Source organism: Haemorhous mexicanus, chromosome 6 (assembly GCF_027477595.1).
Source record: "Haemorhous mexicanus isolate bHaeMex1 chromosome 6, bHaeMex1.pri, whole genome shotgun sequence".
Classification (NCBI taxonomy): Eukaryota; Metazoa; Chordata; class Aves; order Passeriformes; family Fringillidae; genus Haemorhous; species Haemorhous mexicanus.
Genome location: NC_082346.1, coordinates 40,256,802 through 40,279,803, shown reverse-complemented (window position 1 = coordinate 40,279,803; position 23,002 = coordinate 40,256,802). Strand labels below are relative to the sequence as shown.

The window sequence follows — 23,002 nt, the reverse complement described above, 5'->3', positions numbered from 1 at the left end:
GTCCAGAGCCACTGGAACTGTAAATACAACAGACAAGTCATTTTATGATATGAGACCGAAGAATTCAGCATTGGCACAGATCCTAGTGTGGTTGCTTTGGCTCAGTGTCAAAGCTGATGTTTATATCTGTGTTTGTCAAGCAAGATTAGTTAGCCTGGTTAATTATACACAGGAATGTATAATTTTTACTTGACAATCAGAAGAGTATAAACTTGGGCATATTAACACTTGTTTTTATTCTTCATCAAATTATTCTCAATGACTTTTGAAACTTTCAAAAGAACTACTTCTCTGAAAGAGGCACTTGGAGAATCGTTTCGATAAATTCTCCTTTCACCAGGGATAGGGTATTGGAGAAATGGATCAATATTTTACAGACAGTGATGGACGTGTCTGCAGGTGGGTTCAGGAGCATGGTGAGCCTCTAGGGAATGGTGTTTGAGTTAATACTCAGGTGTTGAAGTTGCAAGCAGCTTGAATTCAGTAGCTGTTATGTAGCATCACTCTTAAAAACCTGACTGTAGTGCACTGGCAAACTTATTTCATGGCAGGCAGTGGCAAAAACCTGTTGCCTTCAGTGTGTGTGACACCAGGGCCTTTGGCTGCCAGGTGGCTTCTCTTGGTCCTCCTTTCCCCCTTTTGCCAGAGAAGTCTGTATCCACTCAGTGACCTTTATCACACTGTGCCAGGAGCCTTTCCATGTGCTGTACAGCCATAGTCCCCGAGAAAGGCAGAAGGTGGTTAATCCTACAAGTGCAGGCAAATGTCAGTGCTCTCAGGCAATGTAAAGATATGAATGGTCTGTTTATCCTGAGTTTGTGCATGTGTTTGTGGCATCAGGGCAATTTTTTTTTTGTTGTCTGTAGTTTTACAGTCCAGCAGATCTTAGAGTCTTGCTAGACTCTGGTATTACACAATGGTGACAAAGCAGTGAAGTTTTCCACAATCTTTCATATATTGGTCATGCATTTTCTGCAGTAACTTATTCACTGCTGTGGCAGCTCTAGTAGCAGTTCTTGCTGCTACCATGCCAGCTCTTAATGCCGGGGACTTGCAGAGGTTCCTTACTGGTGTGCTGGCCAAAAGCTTGATCACTTGCAAGCCCCAAACAAGTACATGCCACTCAGTTTGTTTTTCTGTGAGGACCCATTGCTCACTGACTGCCGGTGTGACTGTAATACAGGCGGCATCAGGGCCTCTGTGTATGGGAGTGTTTGTCCTTTGTACTCACGGGGAAGTGTGTGTGGTATCACAAGGTGCAGTATCCTTGGGAAAGCCACTGGGGAAATGACAAGATTCAGAGTTCAGTGTCCTGTCCTGCTGAGCTTGCATTTTGGGAGGGAGGAGAGCTGGCTATGGAATCACAGAATCAATTAGTTTGGAAAAGACCTGAGATCATTGAGTCCATGCTGTGACTGAACGCCACCATGTCAACTAGACCATGGCGCTAAGTGCCACATCCAATCACCTCCAGGGACAGTGACTCTACCACCTTCCTGGGCAGCCCATTCCAATATCTAATCACCCCTTCTGCAAAGAATTTCTTCCTAATGATCCTTGCTATTAATATTTGTGTGCCTTTTCCCAAGGTAATTGTTAATGAGTAATTCAGTCCATTTCATACAGTTCATTGCTAATAGCAGTACATGTTGAAATGGACATTGATTCTTATAACACTGATGCAGTAGAGGAGGTATGCAGTAAAAGTGGCCTGTTGCTTTGCATTAAAGAGTCTAGCTGTGTTAATCCCAATGTCTTTATTTGATTTCACAATAAACTCTTCTTTCTCTGACTTCCAAATTTATCTGGATGGTGGTTTAATGTAATACAGACTTATCTTGCGTGTTGCTTCTTGAGATATTTGCTTGATTTATTACCTGGAATTATCCTTTTCCATATTGCACGGATTTTTTTTTTAAATTTTTTTTTCCCCTGAGGTGGTGGTGGAACAGTACTACAAATCTTTCCCATTTGTGTGTGGAAGGGGTGAGAGAGGGAGGAGGTCCAATGATCCAAGCATGTATGCATTTTTAATTAGAGGAATTTTTGATGTTTCCTGAACAAACTCAATACACTTGGAAGAGATCAATACTTTCTCAAATGTTTCAAGATGACTCTTACTAAGCCAAGGTACTTTCTTCTTTTTTGTTTCTTTGAGGTATTAACTTTTTTCTGCTCTTCTTGCAATTGGATTGAGTTTTCTCATTGTGTAGCAGGCTGGGAGCAAGTGGTCCCTTGGCACCAGCAGGCCCATAGCACTCACCCATCTTGCAGTGGATGGCTTGAGAGAATGAGGAGGTTGGGAAGGAAAGCCTAGAAGGAAGTGTTACTGGTTTTACCTCTATGAAAGAGGATGTGTGCATACCAGCTTGAGGGAATTTAAAGCCCTGCCTTGGATTTGTCATGACTGTGATCCTTCTGTCACAAAGCTGAAGACTGAAACAACCTTGTTAGAAAGCTGCCAAGAACATGTCTCCCTAAGCTTCTGTGAAAAGGCTTTATTGGTAAGGTTTATTAGCAGAGGAGCTCTTGGGAAGAGATGTTGTGGAAACTGCTTCTGGTACCTGTGCCTATGGCTGATGGCTGCTGTGGTGGGCTCCAGGGTGAATAACTGATGCAGTGGTACAGAACTTGGTGGGGCTTGACAGAAGATTTTGACTGATGCATAACACTATGTAACAATTTGGTTTAGACCTATTATTGCTTTGAAAAGATGCTACAGAGTTGTTCAGAAAAGCAAAAAGGTCTCTCAGTTCAGTCAGTGAGGTGAAGTAAGACCCTGAAGGAGGCTCATGCCAAGTAAATCATCTATCTCCTACTGTTTAAACTGTTCACAGACACGTCACAGACACCACTCGTGATCATTCCTGTGAATGATTTGGAGAGAGCTGTAAGCTCTGTTTCCCCTCCATCACTCACACATGTGCATCTAGTATCTCTCAGTGACAGGAGCTTTTTCCCCTACAGTCATTTTTCTCTTGACATTGTGCTTTGATAAGATTAGTAGGTGAATAAACTTGGTGCCAACATGCAAAGCACTTAATAGAAAGCAGTTGATTAAACAACCTACTTGTTGCTCTGATTTTTCACAAATAAAGTAATCAAAGAGATTTTTGCTGACCATAGTGGTTCCATGGAAGCTTAATAAATGTTCATGTTTAGCCACCCAGATAAAAATGAGTAGTCTAAATGGCAGGAGTACCGCATAGCACTCTATCTGCACGGACTGGAAACAGCACAGTTTGTCCAAAGCTTTGCAGTTGGAAAAGGCAGAGTAGCCATGTTATTTGCCAAACATCAGGAAATTGCATCCTGCTTTGTAGCAAAAAAAGATACCCATTTTGAGTCTTGTGTCTGCCTAGCTCATGTGAATCCTTTGGTCAAAATAAATAGTCTGTTTTCTGTACTTTCTTTCTGGACCTGAAAATCCAAACAAGTTATATGTCTGCATTTTTCCTGTCTGTTAAGTCATAATATAATTAGTCATTGCTTATGTGCTCTTGCACTGTAATTTTTTATACAAAGTGATAAGACAAATGTTTTTAAAATTTTGGCTCCAGTTCAGCAATTCACTTAACTACTTTTTCTTAAAGGCACTTTCAGATCAATGGGACTTCAAGCATGTATTCTGGTGCTTGGCTTAGACTATGCTAGAAAATGTTTAGAAAACTTCAGGAAAAGTTGTGTATCTTGTGCCATCCCTGGTGTTTGTATAACTTTTTTTCTTACATTTGAAATGCTGGTCATCTTTTATGTGGTCTCCTGGGAGGCAGCAAGGAGCCTCAAGTGATGAAACAGATAGTAGTTATGATTTTTATCTGACCTTTGCAACTGATTGTCTAATGGCAAACTTGTCTTAATACCATTAACAGTAGCACCTATTCTAGTAATGCATTCAAAGTGATAAGGCAGTGCGTGGTGAGGAATGCCATGTGGAATGGGAAAAGCCTGGGGTGTAAGAACAGTGGGCTTTGTGGTGGTGGAGACTGGCATGGAGCTTCCTGACTGCCTTGGAACTCCAGGGAGTGAAGAAAGTTTCTTGCATAGCCTCTAACTGGACCATGTGGATAGAAAAAGTAGAGAAGAACCAGGAGAATTTGAGAGAGAAGATATTAAAGAAGTGGCAGGAGGGGGAAAGTGTCAATTAGTCCTCAGCTTACCTGTGCCTGGGTTGTTAACAGTGCTAGGATGTTGTGCTTGCTGCTGAAGATTGTATTTGTAACTGCACCCTCTCCTTCTGATTTCCCTCGGGAAATCTGGTAGATGTGGTTTGAAAAGTGGAAAAAGGAGAAGCTTCACCATAAATGCTCTAACATGTCCTGCTGTTAACACAAAAGCCATGCCATATAAGTAGATGTGCACAAACAGGAGAGAGTCCCCCAGAATGTATTGATAACTCTGTTCTTGACAAAATTCACTAATATTTCTACCTAAGTAAGTTAACTCACCCTCTGTCATCTGCTGTGTGGAGCACGTGCATGGTGTCTCTGAAGCAAGCCAACAGGAAGGGTCACTGCCTGGTTCACTGTTTTACAGACTTCCTCCTCATGAAGGAGCAGTGAGAGGATTTGTGGACTCTGGTCCTCATTGCCAAATTTGGTGTAATTCAACATTTCATGATGATCAAACACTGAAGTCTCCAAGTTGTGCATTTTACCAAGATATCTGAGTGCATAAATTGATGTTTAACTGGTGATGTAAAGGCTCAGTGTAGTCTTACATTTGATAATTTCTTGGCAAGGGTAAAAATGTAGTTGAAGTGATTTTTTTTGTTTGTTTCTTTACACTTGGACGTCTGCAACTGAAACAAATTTTTTTTTTCTTTGCTGGCACTCGGTTAAAAGCATGTTTCACTACTTACCATATGTAGAAGCTACTGCTGCTAGTTATAAGCTGTATTAGTACAATGTTTTGGTTGCAGTTAGAAAAGGCACTAGCTGTGCCTGTGCTGACCAGAGCTACAGGCAGACATAGTACCTATTTGACCCTCACACTGAAAAGGTCATATGTAACCCTGTAGCTCTGCCTTCCCCTCAAGTATCTGTCCTGCCTTCCCCCTCTGTGCTTCCCACCACAGAGATGCATTTGTACCCCATATTTCTAGCAAAGCCAGCTGCAGGACCCCCACCAGGTGGTTTCTTATCCCTGCTCTTACCACAGCCCATCATGTCTGTGCAGCCACTATCTCTCATCTCCATCCCAGAGAAGAGACAGGGATGAGGGCTCTGGCTACCCAAGCAGCTGGTACCCTGGGAGAGCAGCCTCTGTCCAACTTCCAGCTTGGCTCAGCCTTGGCTTCCCCTGTGGTGGCTCTGAGTACATACTGCTCTTGTCACAGTGACTGCTAGAAGAAAGATTATGGAGAGGAAGAGGAAGAAGGAGGGAAGTGAGCCAGAAAGAACACTCCAGGCTTTCTGCATCCTCAGGAAACATCCTGAAGTCACACCAGAGAGACTGCCTCCTGTGCTCAACAGTTGGAGTGCTTCCTGCAAAAACTACTTTAGGTACCATAGAACATTATTGCTGTAAGACTCAGTCCTGAAGTGGGCCTTGAGAAATCTCCTAAGGGATGGGGTGCTGCTTCGGTGAGTTGTGGTGGTGGGAATGACTGGGTAAGGTTCCAGAGGGGACTGCAGCAAAGCAGAGCAGCAGGTGTGAGCAGGCTGAAACCTGTCAGGCATGGATGCAGGGCCACTGCCCCAGCAGGAGAGTCGAAGTATGTGTCAATGGCCACAACACAGCTGGCCCTTAGGTTGGTCTCTTCTGTCAGGTGGTGGCAGCATAAATCCACTGGAGACGCTTGACCAGTGGACAAAGGGAAGTGGGAATTCAGCAGCCCGTGTTCAAGTCCAGAATCGAATGTTGTCCACAGCTGGGTTAAGGAGCAAACTTCCTTGTTCAGGAGATGAGAGCTTTTGTGAATATCTTTGAGACATGCAGATGTAAGGCTGGCAGTCAGTTTTGGTGTGTGCATGTCTGTCTGTGCATGCTTGCTTTGCTCAGAGTTGCTGAGTGTCTGTCTACACATACTGGTGTAAGTACCACTGTGGTATAAATACCTTAGTGGTGTAAGTACCAGCTGTGTGCATGGTGGAGAGGGAAGGCACTAAAACACTTAAGAATATTTATTTGTTATTTTTACCAATACATTTTATTGACTTGCTTTAGAACAGGTGTACAGTTTTATTATTACAAATTTCCCTTGAATCTGAATATCTTGTTTCCCTTTCTGCGTGGAAGGATGGTGTGTCACTGAATACACATCTGTCCTCTTTAACTGAGAGATTACACTGTTGTAAAGTGCACATGTAGACACAACAATACAACTTAATGTGCAGGCAAAGCCTTAGAGGTAAAGACTACACATTATTGAACCATAGTAGAAATTATTTCTGATGGTAATTTGTTATAGATAATTTTAATGGGTTTTACACTTAATTATTCATTCAAAATCTTATGCAGGATACTGTTATCTAGGCAGGTCCTCTGTAAAGGTATGAGTGAGCAAAAGATAGGTGGGTAGGGTAGGGCTTCCTTCCAAAATGAACGTAGGAGATAACTGGTCTCATCAATTAGCATTAATTTGGTTTTACTGCTGTGATAACAAGCACTTAAGAACGTTGATCTCTCTGTTTATGCAGCACAGTGATGTCTTAGCAGCCTCAGAAGCCCAGATGGCTCTGACAGGGAGGACCCTTGAGGCATATTTGGGGTACCTGCCAAGTGTGGTGGTGCTTCTCTGAACCCTGCATTCCTCTCTGGCAGTGAAGGGCGTTTTTCACTGAGCCAGAGGGGGCAAAGGAAAACAACTCCCCCAGTGTGGTGCTGCCTCTGGTGTGGCAGGATCATGTGGGGTCACAGAGGTGTCCTGGGTGGTGGCCTCAAGGCAGGACTGTTCTTGGCAGCTGGGACCTCCTGTCTCCTTGGCACACGTGCTTCAAGGTGGTGGCTCATCACCTCTGCCTGCCAGCATGTCCAGGGCTGCCCCTGATGAGCTCGTGGGAAGTGTTAGAAGGGCTGCATATCAAATGTGAGCTGATAAAAGTCTCGTGGGCTCTGTTGCTCACTTGCCCTGTGCCCACAGGCTAAAAATAAATGGGTAATAAAAAGAAAAGGATGTTGTCAGCTCAGGCAGCTCCAACAGCAGCAAAAGTTTGCCTATGTTGTGGCTGTCTTTCCTGACCTTTATTAGTGCAACCACAAGAGCATCAAAATATGAAGTTATTTAAATGTTGCAAACAAACAAAAAAAAAGTGGTGTAATCCTCTGGGTGACTAGTAGCAGAACTGAAAAGGTCTGACTTGCTGATGAAGAATGAAAGGCTGGAATATTTCAGGAACTGTGAGATTCTTTCTACCGCACAGATGACGAATCTTCCTCAGAGGATGTGTGTGCTGGTTACCGGGCTCTTATTCCCCACTGAGAAACTGAACACACAGGGACAGTCCTTACAGATTTCCTTAATGAGCTTGCACTTATTTATGAATTTGCCTTTCTGCGGGGGTGATGCTTGTCACGATGTCCCCCAGGGCTCATTACAGGGGATGCTTTCTCCATCTGCATCAATTGCTTGGGATGCTTTCTCATTAGTGCAGCTTGGCCAGGTTTTGCTCTTTGGGGAGAGGAAAGGACTGAAAGAGTTTTCTGGGTGATGAAAGAGGGCTTCAGCGAAAGGCAAAAATAATTGTAAATGTAATTAGAAGGCATTTTTCTTTAAGTGTGGGAGATAAGCCTCTGTGCCTGTGTTTGCAGCGCAGGAGGGAGGGACAGCCCAGTTAGAAGGAGAGCCGAGAAGCGCCGTGAGCGCCTGTGTGCTCGCAGCCCGTGTGGGTTTCCCCCGTTCCCTCCGCAGCCTGTGTCTGAAGCGCGCTCTGGAGCGAAGTTTGCATTCGATGGCCGATGGCCTCACGCTCCGCACGTAGCACTGTCGTTAAGCCATCATCCCGCTGGCCCCCAGCCAGCCCTCCGAGGCGCAGGGGCGGGCGGTCTCTCTCAACTGAACAGCCCTTATTGATACATCGATGCACTGCGCATGTTTACAGCTGCTAATTGGAGACTTAATCTGAATATCCTTGACTGAACTAATTCACTGGCAATAGCCTTTTAAATGCCGTGATGCTGTGCCTGCTCTTCACAGCGCTGATCGCCTCTGGAGCGGCGCTGCCGCTGTGTTCGTGCGAGGCACAGCGAGCCGCTAACAACACCCACCAAAGCGTGGTTTTGGGGCAGAGGAGGATGTAAAATAAAAATCTTGTCTGATTCTGCCTTTGCAGAAGACGAGAGAAGCACTTGAAGTACTGGAGAAAAGTGTTAATTGACATGCACATAGGCTTATGTAGATTAATTAAGCATACAAGAAAGGAGGTTAATTCTTTTAATTACTACAACAAGCAAAGATGCTCATTGCAAGGACCGGTTGTGATCCTATGGCAGTTTCGGTTTTGTTTCCTTCACTTTCAGTTTTCTGTTTTCTCCTTGCTGTGACCAGAGGCTGAATACAGAGAATTTGGGTGGTGGTCTGAAAGCAGTGTTGGTTCCTTGGCTTTTTAAAAAAAATGTGAGCAATGTAGACAGTATACAGTGGTAGATGAATGCTTGGAACTGTCTTGCCCTTGGAAACCTGGAGAGCTTCTTCCATGCTCAGATCCTTTCAGAGTTTCTGAATTGTCCCTTGACTTTAGGATCCTGTAGGATCCCAGGAAGTATCCAGCAATGGGAACAGCTCAGCAGAGCTCCCTACTGTCTCCAAAGGCTGGTCCCCAAATGCTCCCTGTTCTCTTGGCAGTTGCAGATGGCTGCTGCCCACATGAGGCACGGCTGTTTCCTGCCTTCCCAGTTCACAGTGGCCCTGCTCTGGCAGCCAGCTTGAACTTGAAGGGCATCCAGATTTGTTATTTCTAAGTGTGTGTTCTGTTAAGAAAAATTGAAAAAAAGTAGTCACAGGCTGAAACAGTCCTTCATATTAATAGGCTATTAAAAACTAAATTTTGTTGCTAATCATTAGGAAAGCTTCTTAAGCTCCATCATAGATTCATTTAACAGGGAGCTCATTTTTAAAGCAGCATCAATCTGTGATCTGGTTTCCTTACAGACACCTTCCATAAGATTTGAGGGCTTATTAGAGGCCCCTTGAGCTACAACTAGATAACATGCCAATCATCAACAGCTGTGTGGCATGGAGGTAATCCATGAACAGAGCTTTCATGGGTAGTTCTTTTTTTTTCTACCCTTAGTTTTTAAAAGAAATTTAACAAGCAGGAACAGTTTTTCATTGTACAGTAATCAGAATATTATCAGATAATAAAAGATTTTTGGTTGGTAAGCAAAAATAAACCACTGTCTTGACATCTTCTTCCTGCAGATGAGAATAGTCTTTCCCACAATTTCCACCCTTGGGTTGTTTCTCAAAAAATTCTTTCAAAAGGCCTTTTATGTACCTGTAAGCAACAAGCAAGCTGTGGTGCATGCAAAAGATTAAAAAATAAGAAAGGAGAGATGAGGTTTCAGCTCCTGGAAGATCTGAATCTAATGATCAGTCTTGCATATAAGCAAGAAGCAAGTACCAGACCACCTGGTGAAAGTGCTATCCATGGAAACAGGATTTTTTTACACAGTTACAAGTAATAGTTTGATTGAAGACTGGTTATGGTGAGGAAATGAGGGACCAGTTTCTCGTGCAATATCAGAAAAATGCTACTGAAGCCCATTTCATGTGTTGCTTGGCTGAAGTGAGCAGAATTTTACTCCATCTTGGAACTGGTGATTGCCTTTCCAACAGGCACTAAGCTCCAATTTGTCTCTGATTTGTCGGTGTTTCAACATAATTTTTTTCCCTCTGTTCCTTCCTGTCTCTATAGAGTATTTAGTTAGACCAATGTTCCCAGTTCATGCTTCAGTATAGTAGTTGAATATCTTAACTTTCATAAATTCAAACAAACTAATATTTAATAATGTTCATGAATATTTTAGACTTCACCATTATAAGCTATGCAGCACAAAACACTTGGGTGCAATTGGGTGCAATAAGAAATTACTTAAGAAATACCCCATAGTGTTTGTATATCAGTCAAGCCTCAACTGAGAATCTCCTGCCTTTGATCATGAAATGTCAGCCTACTCATGTTCTTTTAATGTAGAGCATGCTGGGTGCTTTTCCCTTTCTGGATGTAAAGACTGAACTAGAGTCAGGATAAGTACAATGAACTAGAATCAGGATGAGCACAATATGCATTCAAAACTAAGACAATCAAGTGAATCCTGGTAGTCCTAATACCCTAGAGGACTGGTCAAAACTGATATTTGTTTGCCCTCAAGTTCAGACCTGAGAACCACATATTGGGCTGAAATTTGTGACCTTCTGACCTGGTGTCACAACTGCTTCCTATTAAGCACTGTCTGTTTCCACTTACAAGCATCTTCTATCCGAGATATTTTCTGAAATGTTCTGTTACAAGTATCAGGCTGCTCTAGCACTGCTTATTTTGTAAATCATGTCTCACAGCATGATCCTGGCCATCAGCTAAGAGAATTTGTTTTTCTGCTTGCTAGAAGCACTGGGAGGTGAGGAAAAATTCTGTCAATGGAACAGTTGTTTTTTATCTGCCTTCAGACTTTACTAGTGTCTTGCAGTTTGACTCGCAGATTTCTCTGGCTGACTTGCGTGCAATACTTAAACTGAATGATACACAACTTATTTTTGCAAGCTTCTGTGCAATGTGGAATTTACTGATGGTTCCTAGGTCCTTACTAAAGCTGGTAGTTGCTGCTTGTTTAACTTGTGGTTGATTTGCACCCTCTTGGGAAAGCTAACATCCCTGAAAATAACAGGGCAGGAGCTTTAGTCTTGATGATTTGTTTTTCATTTTCCAAGTTTTGTAGGGTTTAATTTACGACTGTTGACTAGACTACCAGAGCATTGGTCTTCATATGGTGGTGTGTGTGACTCCAGAGGCATGCATCTGGATATCAGTTTTTAACTATTCAGCTGTTGAGAAAGACAAACTCCTCTTTTTTTAACTTAAAAAAGGGGAGTGTTGCAGGAATCTTCTGAGTGCTTACCCTGGGAAGTTAAGCCAACCAACAGCCATTGTAATAGATTGTATTGGAAAAGAAAAGGTTAGGTACATTCCTGCTCATTACTGCCTGCTATAGTAAGTTTGATTAGTTTAGGTTTGGAGATCGTTAATGAAGAGAGTAGTTGTTTCCCAAAATGGAGTGTGCTCTTCTAGACACAATAGCCAAAAGTGTAGGAAACATTTTTTTACTAACACTCCACGTGCACACCTGTGAAATGGTTTGATTATTGTTATCGAGCCTCTGGCTTTTGTAGCTGGACTGTGCACTACACTGGCAGATACCAGTGTTCACAAATTACCTAAATTAAGTCTGGGTCACGCATCTCATCTCCTGTTTCTTGTTTGCTTTAAATGAATCCAAAAGTACTGCTAACAGCTGGAATCCCTGCTGAGGCCAGCTTGATCTACTCTGGAGCTGCTCCAGCCATTGCTCTGATAAAGCTTGATATCGTTTCAACAGTCTCTAGGAGAACCAGAATGATTTCCCTTCATTGTTTAAGGTTTCATTCAAATATTCGCTGTGCCAGGAAAAAGGATATTTCACTTCTGCTTTTCTTCTTTTGCTGCTGCTACTAGAAACCTTTTTTTCTCTTTGCTTTTCTGAAAATTAAGCTATAGTGTGGCCCATGCTTTAGGATTCTGTGGGAATTGTTCCACTTAATCTCCAGGGATGGAGTGTTGCAGTTGCAAAAGGTGCGCTCTGTAAATAAATAAATAATGCATCAATGTTGGAGACAAAACACATGTTCTAAGAGAACATATTATGTGTGGGAGGCCAGGGAAGCTCTGGCCTTTTGCCTAGATTTCCATAGTAAATAAAGCACCTAAATCCCTTTCAGGATCTGCCCTTCAGTCTGCAGCTCAGTAGCTTTTTGTTTGTGGCATCAAAAACAGTAGTAATACTGGATTGATTTTTAGGCAGTTCAGTAATCTTGGAGTCAAGTCTACTCTCTAAAGAGAGACTTAAGGCCGCCATAATTTTGTGTTGTACATCGACTTAAAAACGAGGTACTGTTGGTCAGGGAGCTTGTATTCTGTCATGCATCATCCCCTGGTATGGTGAGCTGGGCTGAGCAGGGCTGAGCTGAGTGGGTACTGCAGGTGCCCGTGCCCCTGGCAGAGCTGTGCCACACCCAGCTCCAGCACTGCCCTCCTCCCTACCCCACGGTTGGAATCGCTGCCCCCTCTCCTTGGTACTCTTAGCTCTCAGGTGGGCTGGGTTTGCAGGGCAAGGTTTTGGTAGCTGAGAGGCCTTCAGGGTTTTTTTGTGAGAAGCTGTCTGAGGCTTCTCCCGTGTCCGACAGAGCCAATGCTACAAGATGGACCCACTGCTGGCCGAGTAGGGACCTTGGGAGTGAAGTTGAGCTTGGGAGGAAGAGGGGGTAGGGGGAAGGTGTCTTAAGGTTTGGTTTTATTCCTCGCCATCTTACTCTGATTTGGTTGGCAATGAATTAGTTTCCCCAGGTCTAGTCTGTTCTGCCTGTGACAGTTACTGATCTCTTCCTATCCTTTGAACCCATGAGTGTTTCTTTCCCTGCTCAGTCGAGGAGGAGAGTGATGGAGTGGCTTCAGGGGCACCAAGCTCATGTTTCCCGGCGTATGAAGATCCCGTTTTACAAAAGGTTACTCTTTTAGTTGTTAGACCTGATGCAGCTCACCGCACGAGGGATGCGTGAAGGGTGCCCCTGCATTAGGTGCTGTGCTAGTAACTGGGACGGGGAAACAAACTGGGTTATCCTCACCAGTGAGGGTCCAGCTTCCTCAGACCATTATTACATTGCAGATACAGCTGACTTGTGGTTTCCAGCAGACCTATGCCCTTAACATGTTTTGGGCACTGTGCTGTAGACTGGCCCTTACTGCTGTTATCAGGCTGATAGTGAAACGTAGCGCGGTTCTGGAGCCATCTGCAACAGCAGAATGACAACAGAGCAGATAGGATCTACAGCAAGGCATCTACCTAACTGCTAGGTGTGATGGAAGAGGGCTTATTACTTGGAATTAAAAGTACTTGCTTTTGTTTAGCATAGTGTCCTGACCCTGCAGGCCAGTAGTCTCTAGGCACCTTTGGCCTGAGGTGTGGGGAGCGGGCCCTGGTGACTTACTGCTGCCTGCAGGTACTGTTCTGGTGCTTGTTGTGGGGAGGAAAGTTAATTCATACATGGCTGACTCCTGTGGATAGGTTCTGTTCTAGGTAGCAGAGGGTTCGAGGGATCCACTGTGCTGGTTGGCAGTAGCTTCTGTGCTGGCGTTTGTTAGCAGAGTAAAATTTCCTTGCTGATTAAACCAGCATGTGCTATACTGTACCTGGTCATGTCCCATGAGAACAGCATGCCTTTCACATGTGCTTGGAAGAAGGAAACAGGAATTCTGGGGTTCCTAGGTAGAAAGTTCTTAGTAAAGCCTATATTGTCAATCTCCAGCTATCAATTACTTTATAAATTGTGCATATCTGATCATTGGAGCAGGTCATGCAAATGGTGCACAATCATATCCTCATTCTGTGGCATGTAAAATACTGTTATATGAAGTTAGGGTTTTATTGTCTGAAAGGATGGAAAAATAGGTAGGTAAAAAAACTGATTGGATGGTTGGACTTGGAGGATCATGGTCCATCAGACCTCCAATACCTGGAGGCTGCTACCAAATGGGGCACCACAGGGATCTGTCATGGGACCTGTTGTGTTAAACACCCTTATTTATCAGTAACCTGAAACAGATGGCAGGGTGCGCTCTTCAAGTGTGCAGAAGACACCAAACTGAGAGGGACCAGTTGATGCCCTTGGGGGCAAGGCTGCCACGAAAAGGAAACCAGATAGACTGGGGAAACAGGCCAACAGGAGCCTTACGAAATTAAACATGGGCAAATCTGACGCCTGCCCTGGGAAAGAAGAGCCCCTTGCAGAAGTACAGGCTGGGGACTGCCAGAAGCTCTGTTCCCTAGGGGAGCCTGGGAACCCTCAGCTCATCCTGGTGGACAGTGAGCTGAACTTGAGCCTATGGTGTGCTTCCTGCACAACTTGTTTATGGGAGCACAGACACAGATTGAGGAGTGATAATTGCGGAAACCACATCTGAACACTATCTGCAGTTTCCCAGCTGAATTTAGTCCATCATTTCCCATCACTCTTGCTGGTAATTACTGGCAAGCAATCTGGAGATGTCAGGGGAGTGGGAACAAGACTTCTATTGCAAGAGCTTTAGGGGTGGTTGGTATTGATGCCAAGTAGCCCCAATAGTGATGAGTGAGTGAGACAAAGATCTAGTACCCTACCAGCAGTCTCACCTGCTCTTGCCTGCATTCTGCTTAGGCTGCAAATTAAGTCAACTAAGTTTAATATGTTTTTGCTATAAAAACTTTTTAAGACCTGTTGATTGCCACGTGGTTTGGAGTAATTCATGTTAGGTTTATCTCATCATTCAAGGTGAAATATAAACCATGCATTAAGTGATTGTATCAGCAAGTCTGAAGATGATTAAAGAAAGAAATGCTTTGAAAGCTATTTGATTAGTTCTGTGGCTCAGTCCATGAAAGCAAACATGCACTGCCCTGTGCAAACACAGCACAAAGGAGTTGCAGCTTTTTGCACACTTTGCTCTATGGAGTTTTACCAACACCTCCTGGGGACCACTCACTTTGAGTTGCACACAGGAGTGTATATGACAATGACTGGAAGATATGAATAGAGGAGGATGGTGGTAGTAAAGCATGGCATCCTGGGATTGCTTTCTACTTTCATTATAACTGGAAAATCCGTTTTGCAATGACTGCTTATCTGTAGAAACCCAAGCAAGTTTCAGCTGAAACTGCCTCAAAGTCACATAGCTTATAACAAGCTTGTACCATGCATACTAGTGTTCTAGTTTCATTTTTTTTCCCTTTTATTTTAGTGTATATATTGTGAATTATAAGGGTATTTATTTTCCAGTTTTGAATTTCACTCTGGCTGAACTGTCCTGTGGAAGATGTTTGTGCAAAAATACCTTCAGGTGATGTCTGCTGTAGGTTTTGGATTGATCATCTGAAAAACAGTGGTGGGAGGATGTTTAGCAAATAAAACTGAAGGTAGGCATCCTGTAGATTTAACTGTTTTACAATCTGTGTATTTCAGGCTATGGTTGCTTGCTATCCTGGAAATGGAACTGGGTATGTTCGTCATGTGGACAATCCAAATGGTGATGGGCGCTGCATCACCTGTATTTATTACCTGAATAAGAACTGGGACTCCAAGGTGAGTAAGCCATGGGGTTGAGGCATAACAAGAAGGAAAAACAACTACTTTGGAAACAGAGCTTTGGAGCTGTCTGTTGTTTCTGTGAACTCTGATGAACTTCTGAGCTGCTGGTCCATTCTTCATCTCTTTTTTTTTTTTCTGTCTGTTTTTGGCAATGCTTTGGAAGTAAGAGTGTGAACTGTTTACTTATTGTCCTCTCTCCCATTCTACACACATACTGTTTTGTTGCTATAGGATAAAGCTTTAAGCTCTGGCCTGTATGCTCTTAACACTTTGTTTAGAGGAAACAGCAGAAAAAGAAAATCAGTTCACTACAGAATAAGTGAATTGCAGGAGCAGAGTAAAATGACAGCCCAAATTTGTGACTTTATCAGTCTTGATACTTCAGGCTAACCTGCAGAAGATATTCAGGCAGTTTCCTTTTCTTATTTATGAAGCAGTGGGGCTTAGGAAGAGGAACAAACATGGTTTGATTCCAACAGTGGGTCTCTTGACTGGATAGAACTCTTGTTTCTGCCTATATTACTATAAGGCAGTTATGGCACATTCAAGGCTGACTTACCTTTAGATTAAAAGCAAAAGAAGAGTTTGTAAAATTGCAGGGTGTCTTTTTGGAAGTCTGTTGTTGTAAATGCACCACAAACTGTTTGTGAGGGTTATCACTTGAAAATTGTCCAATGTTGTTTGCTTCTCTAATCTCTTTTTAGGCCAATATACTCTTTAAGAACAGGTAAATACTATGAACCCCAGTAAGTGAGTTCAGATACAGAGGCAATGCGATTGAAAAATGCAGTGTTGCAGAAAAGCATATCTTGTTACAGAGCATATGACAGTGAAACAGCTCAATATAATAAAATGAAGGAGATGTGGGAGGAAATGCAAATATCCTATAGTTTATTTTGTGCATTGCACCCTTATCCAAACAGTGGGGAGGCACCCAAGTGAGCACTAAGAAAAGCTAACTGAAATGGAGGACACTGATGGAGCTGATTATGTAGATGTGATGGTGATTTTATGTAAGTGTATATTGGAGGACATGCAATATAAGAGTATAATAGTTCTGGGCTTTGAAAGCAGCCCTGTGACTTTAAACCTGGCTTAATAGTTTCTCACTGAGATCTGCATGTGGCATGGAGGTACCACGTCAGGTTGGTGCTGCACTGCACTCTGTGATGCAGCGTTAAAGTCTCCAAAGAGGACTCTAATAGCAGCAGGAGGAGGCAGGGTTCATCTTCATTTTTTGAAGTTTCTAGAGTATGTGCAGATCACCAGACCTTTTTCCTAAAAATTGTGGCATGTGGAAAGACAGAAATTGTATGGTAGAGAAACCAGGCTGTGTTATGAGTACGGAAAATGGTGGCTGGGATCTATAATGCATTTGAGAATTTTTACAAATCTAACAATAAAACGGATTTGACTCTTCCTGAGGTGTGTAGAATTTAACTCCTAAGTGATCAGGTATGGTGTCTGAAGTACTGTGAGCAGTATCTAAGAATTATTGGGCAGAGAGCCTGATCTCAGACTGGTCAGGTGGAGCAGCTCTGTGGTATTTACTGGTTCTAGAAATGTGACCGGAAGCTCAGAAGTTTCCCAGTGTTTGCTGCAGGGCTGGTGTTACCTTTATCTTGGTTCATTTGCTTTAGACAGAAGCTTAAACTGAAACATTACAAACTGGTAAAATCAGAGTGGCCAAGTGACACAGTAAGGTTTTCCAGTGTTGTCATGTAGGTGTCGTGTTTATCATTAGACGTTTATTCCCCATTTGTTAGGTGTGGAGGAGAGAGAAATAAGTTATTTTTCATGTGAATGTGTGCTTGTGTGTGCAAGAAAATAATCTTTCCTTTTCTTTCAGCTGCATGGTGGAATTCTTCGAATATTCCCAGAGGGAAAGTCCTATGTAGCAGATGTTGAGCCGATTTTTGACCGATTACTTTTTTTTTGGTCAGATCGAAGGAATCCACATGAAGTCCAGCCTTCTTATGCAACCAGGTAAGTAGCATATTTAATACTGGTTTTTGGCTAGGAAAAACCCCAGAGCATCTCTCCTACCAGTGTTTCTATCCAAAATTATGGCCATCATTTTTAAATACGTATGCATAAAAAATGGACAGATGTTGAGTGAATTTCCTGGTTTTGAGTCATTGGGAATTCTCTCATTAAGTAAGGAGGAGCAAGCTCAAATGATACATTTCCTCATGTGTTGGAAAAAAAGGCCCCTAAGCATTGACAGGAGAAATCTTACAAGCTGGGAGGTGCTGGGTTATTCTTTTGCCCTTGTAACACTATAGGGATTGTTGGGGCTACCATCTGTCAGCAGCCTCTGAAAAGCTGATGTGGTGAAGGGCAGCCCCCAAGCTGCCTACAGGCGTCCCAGAAGAGAAAAACATGCAAAGGTCTGGAAGCTACTTTTGCCCTCTGTTACCAGGGGCTGTGCTCTCTTTTGTGTCTCCAGCAGAAATTCTCACCTATATTTCAATCTGACTTGTTAAAATGCACTAAAATGCTGTCTGTGTTTGCCTATAAAGATGTGTCATTTTCATTCTACTTTTTTAGTCTTCTAATCCAGTTTTGTTTTTGCTTTCTCCATGAGCATAAAAGTGCAGTGCTGTATTTTAATATCAAAAGTGGAAAGACATGCAAGATTTCTTTCTTTCATAGATACGCCATGACCGTGTGGTATTTTGATGCCGAAGAGAGAGCAGAAGCCAAAAAGAAGTTCAGGACCTTAACTGGTATGATTTTTTTATACATGTTCACTAGAAAGAATTTAATGCATTTTGATATTTCTAAAGTCAGAGATAGACCAGAAGTGGTTCTGTAGCTACAAGCATAGGTAATGTATTTTCAGAAAGCTTTTTCTCCTGTTACTGCTAGTCAGTTACTTTATGCAAAGTGGAGAAGTTGTGACAGGAGATTCAGGCCTGGCCCTAGAATCCCTGATGAACAAAATGGGGAGAATGGGAGAGACAGTTTCTGATTTGAGTCGCAAATGGCTGAGATTTTTTTTTCCTACCCTGGGTGGCTACTGCAATCACAGGGAGTCAGCTCTTTTGTTATTTGGGAGGTATATTTTGCTTCCTCCAAATTCTGTTTCGTACCCTGTTTGGACTTTCACAGACAGTTTAATAATTGTGTTCTCTAAATGTTCTGAATGAATAGGTTCTTCTGTATTAGTGAAGGGCAGAAGCCCACAAAGAACTGACCCAGCTTTCTAATGGCAGCCACCCTGCACTGCTGCTGTGGTAATGGCATATGAGTCACGGACTGAGTTGTCCAGATGTGTTCCAACACGCTAGCTGGGACCATGATCTAAAGGTTGCTGTTCAGAGCAGTTTAAGATCTGTTCTTCAGGGGCTGCCTCTCCAAAATACAGTGTGGAGAGCACTTGTCTTTTTAAAAATGTGTGCAGCTGGGCAAAGTTGTAATTAGTCAAATGATTTAAGAATAGACTGTTGCCATCTCTCTAGCTTGTAAGCAAAGCAAATACTGGTTTCACCCGTAAAGAGGATCATGAAAAAGGGGCAAGAGGCAGTAGGGGAAAAGCATCACTGATCTGGGGTCTCAGAGTTTATTGGGCTACTTAAATATTGCATGTGTCATCTTCAATTTGAACATGAAAAATGTACAAGATCTTTTTGGGACTGTCCTTGTTAACATGCCGTGGTATCATGTAGCAGTTCAGTCCACCTAGTGGATTCATGCCATGATTCTGAAATGGAAAGTGTTGTCCATTGAGAACAAACCAACTTCTTTCTGATTCTGAGTGTTCAGATGAATACAGTCAGAACCTCCTGGTTTAACCACTTCTTGGGTTTTTTTTTTCTTGTTGATGTAGATGCGAGGAAGAGAGAAGCACCTCTTAATGAAGACTAATCAACTGTTCATGAACTCTTTGTGAGGAAATAAGATCCCAAAGATGACTTCCATTTCCAGCAAATAAGAGCAAAACATTTTTATGCACAAGTATGCACCGGTTGTGTCTAGCATGTGCATCTTATGCTGATGGTACTTAAGGGAGCCTCCTGTCATGCTGCATCTGGTAGAAGAAAGACTTGTTTACTCTTTGCCTTTTGCTGGAAAAAATAACCAGGGTTAAAAAAAAAAAAAAGAGTATGTGATACTCAAGCCTAGTGGTAGTGGCTCAGCCAATTGGCTTTTGATCACTCTTGTAACTAAGATAGTGGTCATTGGAACTAGTGGTAAAAAACTGAGTCTTATTTGCACTTTATGGGGAAAAAAAGTTCTAGTTAAACGGGAAGAAACCTTGCAAGTTTAAAATCAGTTGGCAGACTGCTGACAGGCACAGAGAGATATTTGACATGGGAAATTAAATTGCATGTTTGTAGAGCATTTTACGGTCTGTCCCAAATGGACCTGTTGATGTATTGTTCATCATTTTGCTATGCAGAGCATTGGTTCAGCTCTTCAGAAACATGACTTCCCGGATGCTTGTCTACGCAGTCATTGCATTTTCTGGATTTTGCTTGCTCTTCAAGAGGCACATTCTAGCTCTGCATTTGTACTGCCCTTTCTGTCCCAGGACCGAGGGGAAAGTAGTTATGCATCTGTTCACACTTGATAAAACCATTTTTTTTTTCTGTTTTGAGCAGGATGGGTTCTATGTTTTCTATTTTCACAGTTTGGTAAAGCAGCTGTTTTCTCACAAAAATCTGGTAAACTTGAAAGGCCTATGGCACACAATGCATTGGTCCTTAAGGCCAGTGATATGTAGAGAAGTGTTTGCTTTGTGACTTCTCCATCTGCTGTGTTCTGTGTGACATAGATATGAATCTGAAAGATATGTTGGGCAGTATGACAAATATATGATAAATAATGGGTAACTTAGACTTAATTTTTATGCTGCATATTCTTAGTGAACACACTTTATTTTGCATGCATATGTAATTTGAATGAAACTGCAATTCTGTTTCAATTGATCTGTAATGCCAGGTAACTATTACTGCTGTGCCCAGGCTGTGAGATCAGAGTTATTCAATGGCAAAGCACACATTTTTTTCCTCCGTTATTTTTTTTAAACTTACTAGACTCAATGAGTTACTGGTGACCTATTCCCAATCTGTCTAAACTTCTACAACCAGCACTTACTATGCAGTTCAGAATGGCTCTTAATGAAGCTGGGATCTGGCAGTGGATGAATTTATCACTCACACTAATTGTTCTCAACCTAATACACTCACTTGCATTCATTTTTATCTCATGCTGTCAGTGTATATGTCAGACACTATTAAATGTTCCAAATAGATGCCCCCTTGGGTGTCCCATAGTTTCCTGTGCCACCTGTCCATGCTGGTGAAGGTGGTGTGTCTGAACCGCCGGCCCCTGCGCCGCTTCCCCACTCTCTGCTGCACTGTTGTGCTGTTATGGGCTGCTCTTGAGCTAGGGAATGGAAAAGTAGTGTGCAATGGCAGCTATTAAATGTCAGTGACAGAAAGGTAACAGCTGCATAGCACAGAAGAGAAGTAACTTTCATGGCATAAAAAATGATATTAGAAAATGGAGTAATTTTTAAAGCAGTTTTGTGTCTTAAAGAAAAGTTGAGCATCCTTCAGCCTGCCCATGAATGCTGAATGTGAATACAGCAGTGCTAAGAAACTCCTTATTCTCTCTGGCTTCTCCCAGAGATCTAGTTATGGTCATAAAGGCCTGACCATTGTGCACCCTAAGAGAGGAGTATGAGGAAACATGTGTGATTAATATCCTTACAACTCAAGACTAGAAAAAGACAAAGAACGTGATAAATGTCCTTTAATGTTAAGAAAAACATTATTCTACTACAGTTGCTTCTAAGTAACACCAGAGACTTGAAGGAAACTTAGTGATAACTTGAAATTCTCATTCTGAAATGTTCATGTGGGAGTTGAAAGAGTTTGGGCTCTTCCTTGAGAGAGAGTAATCCTTTGAAATGTGAAAGGTGTTGGAAAAGACAGCATTACTATTTAGAAAAGGTGATGGAATACACCTTTTCAAAGTTAATAATGACACATAAATTTGAAACTCTTCCATGATTTTAGAAGGAGGAAAATCAGAGCAGAGCAAATACTGCTTTGATCTAGAAACTGTAACCTTAAAAATGAACTAGAAAGCATTGTTAGTATACATCTTACTGGAGCCTGGAACAGTGGAAAAACAATGTGGTGGAAGGGGAAGAGCTTTCTGTGAGGGCTGAAAAAGGAAGGTACTTTAGTTATCACTGTTGGTACCATCAGGTTTCTGCAGTGGTCAGCAATACATGTGGTGAATGGAGCAGTATAGTTGCATTCATTGTAAATAAATAGATATTTTCTTTTTTGTGAATATCTTCCTCATCTATATTACATATACAGAAGACAGAGCCGTGATTCTGTGGCAGGGTGTGTTGTCCTTATTAACACTTGTAATCAAGTGCAAAAAAAATTGAGGGCCTGAGAGCTTGAAACCAATTCCTCAGTCCTCGTTTTCAGATCTCTACTCTGTTTTCAGTGGGATGATCTCCTTGAAGAAGCTGTAGTTTTACTGGGGGTGAGGTGTAGGGGGGTGTTGGTCATGAGTGACATACGCATGGGGAGGGTGTTACAAAGAGGCCTTTTCCTTGTGTTTTGTCTTCATAGCAAACTGAATCAAATGGCTAAACAGCACTTGTCAGCCAGTTGTGAATAGGAATGCTTTATCTAAGGTATTTAACTTTGAATCCTCCAAAATTTTTTTTTTGTTTTTAATCTTTAGGTAATGTGCCTTCATTGTTCATATCTGTGAAGATGTTTCATGCTGCACATGCATGTCATGTCATGCAGGTTTTTGATGGCTCTATAAAACATGATTGCCTTTTCAATTTCATGGGAAAAATGTGCAGAGCCACTAAGCTGCAATTTTCAACAGGAGGTTTTTGTTGTGCAGGGAGGAAAAAAGGCCAGGAGACAGTGCTGAAAATCAAGAGACTGTTTTTATTCTTAAACCTGTGAGCACTGGCTTTTTGAGCAAAGTAGCCTCTAATAAATCTTTTTCTCTAGGTTTCTTTTGGGTCTATGAAGAATGACTTCTACAAAATAGTGTCGAAAAAGTTCCACTCTTTTTTTTCCCTTCTATTTTTAAACAATTTTAGTCCTGTGTTTTTTAAAATGTTGGAATATATTATATGTATTTCTTGTTGCAAAATAGCTGGCTCTAACACCACTTGCATCTAGAAGAAAATGTGTCTATTTGCAGGCAAATGACTAGTTCTACTTTGTGATGTACTCCCAGCAGATATCTGAGAGTGAGTTATGACTACATCTTCTCTTGTCAGGTTGTATGCTGGTCAACAATGCTGGCACTTTGCATTGGATTCATGTGGAAACCCCTAGTAGTATTTTACCACACATCGCGTTTTGTGTTCCTGTTGCTATTAAAAAATGTCGCAGGAGTCAATAAACACTGGGTCATGTTAAACACTGTCCTGTGCAAATCTCTTCAGTCTTGTGTCTTACTGTGGCCAGGGATCCAAGGGGTGGGTGCAGTGCCATGCAGCTGCATGTAGGGTGACACTGAAATCTGTATCCATGACTGTCTTCTGCTGTTGGAGAGCCCTTTTTTGTTGCCCTCGGCTTGGCACGTTCCCTTGGTCACTTCCTGCTATTTTGAAGTTATTTACCTTGCTAGTGACCCTCTTCTTGAAATGCCCATTTGTTTTCACACTTCTGTTGAACCAGATAACAT

General features: G+C 42.3%; 1 protein-coding gene across 1 annotated transcript in view; it reads left to right on the top strand.

The window, feature by feature from the left end:
* Window positions 1–22,735, top strand: part of EGLN3 (egl-9 family hypoxia inducible factor 3) — a 28,122-nt gene extending 5,387 nt beyond the window's left edge. The window contains exons 2-5 of the mRNA XM_059849890.1: window positions 15,188–15,307; window positions 17,163–17,299; window positions 17,969–18,042; window positions 19,146–22,735. Coding sequence (XP_059705873.1) covers window positions 15,188–15,307; window positions 17,163–17,299; window positions 17,969–18,042; window positions 19,146–19,183 — 369 coding nt within the window. The 3' untranslated portion in view covers window positions 19,184–22,735. The remainder of the gene's footprint in view (window positions 1–15,187; window positions 15,308–17,162; window positions 17,300–17,968; window positions 18,043–19,145) is intronic.
* Window positions 22,736–23,002: the final 267 nt, after the last annotated feature.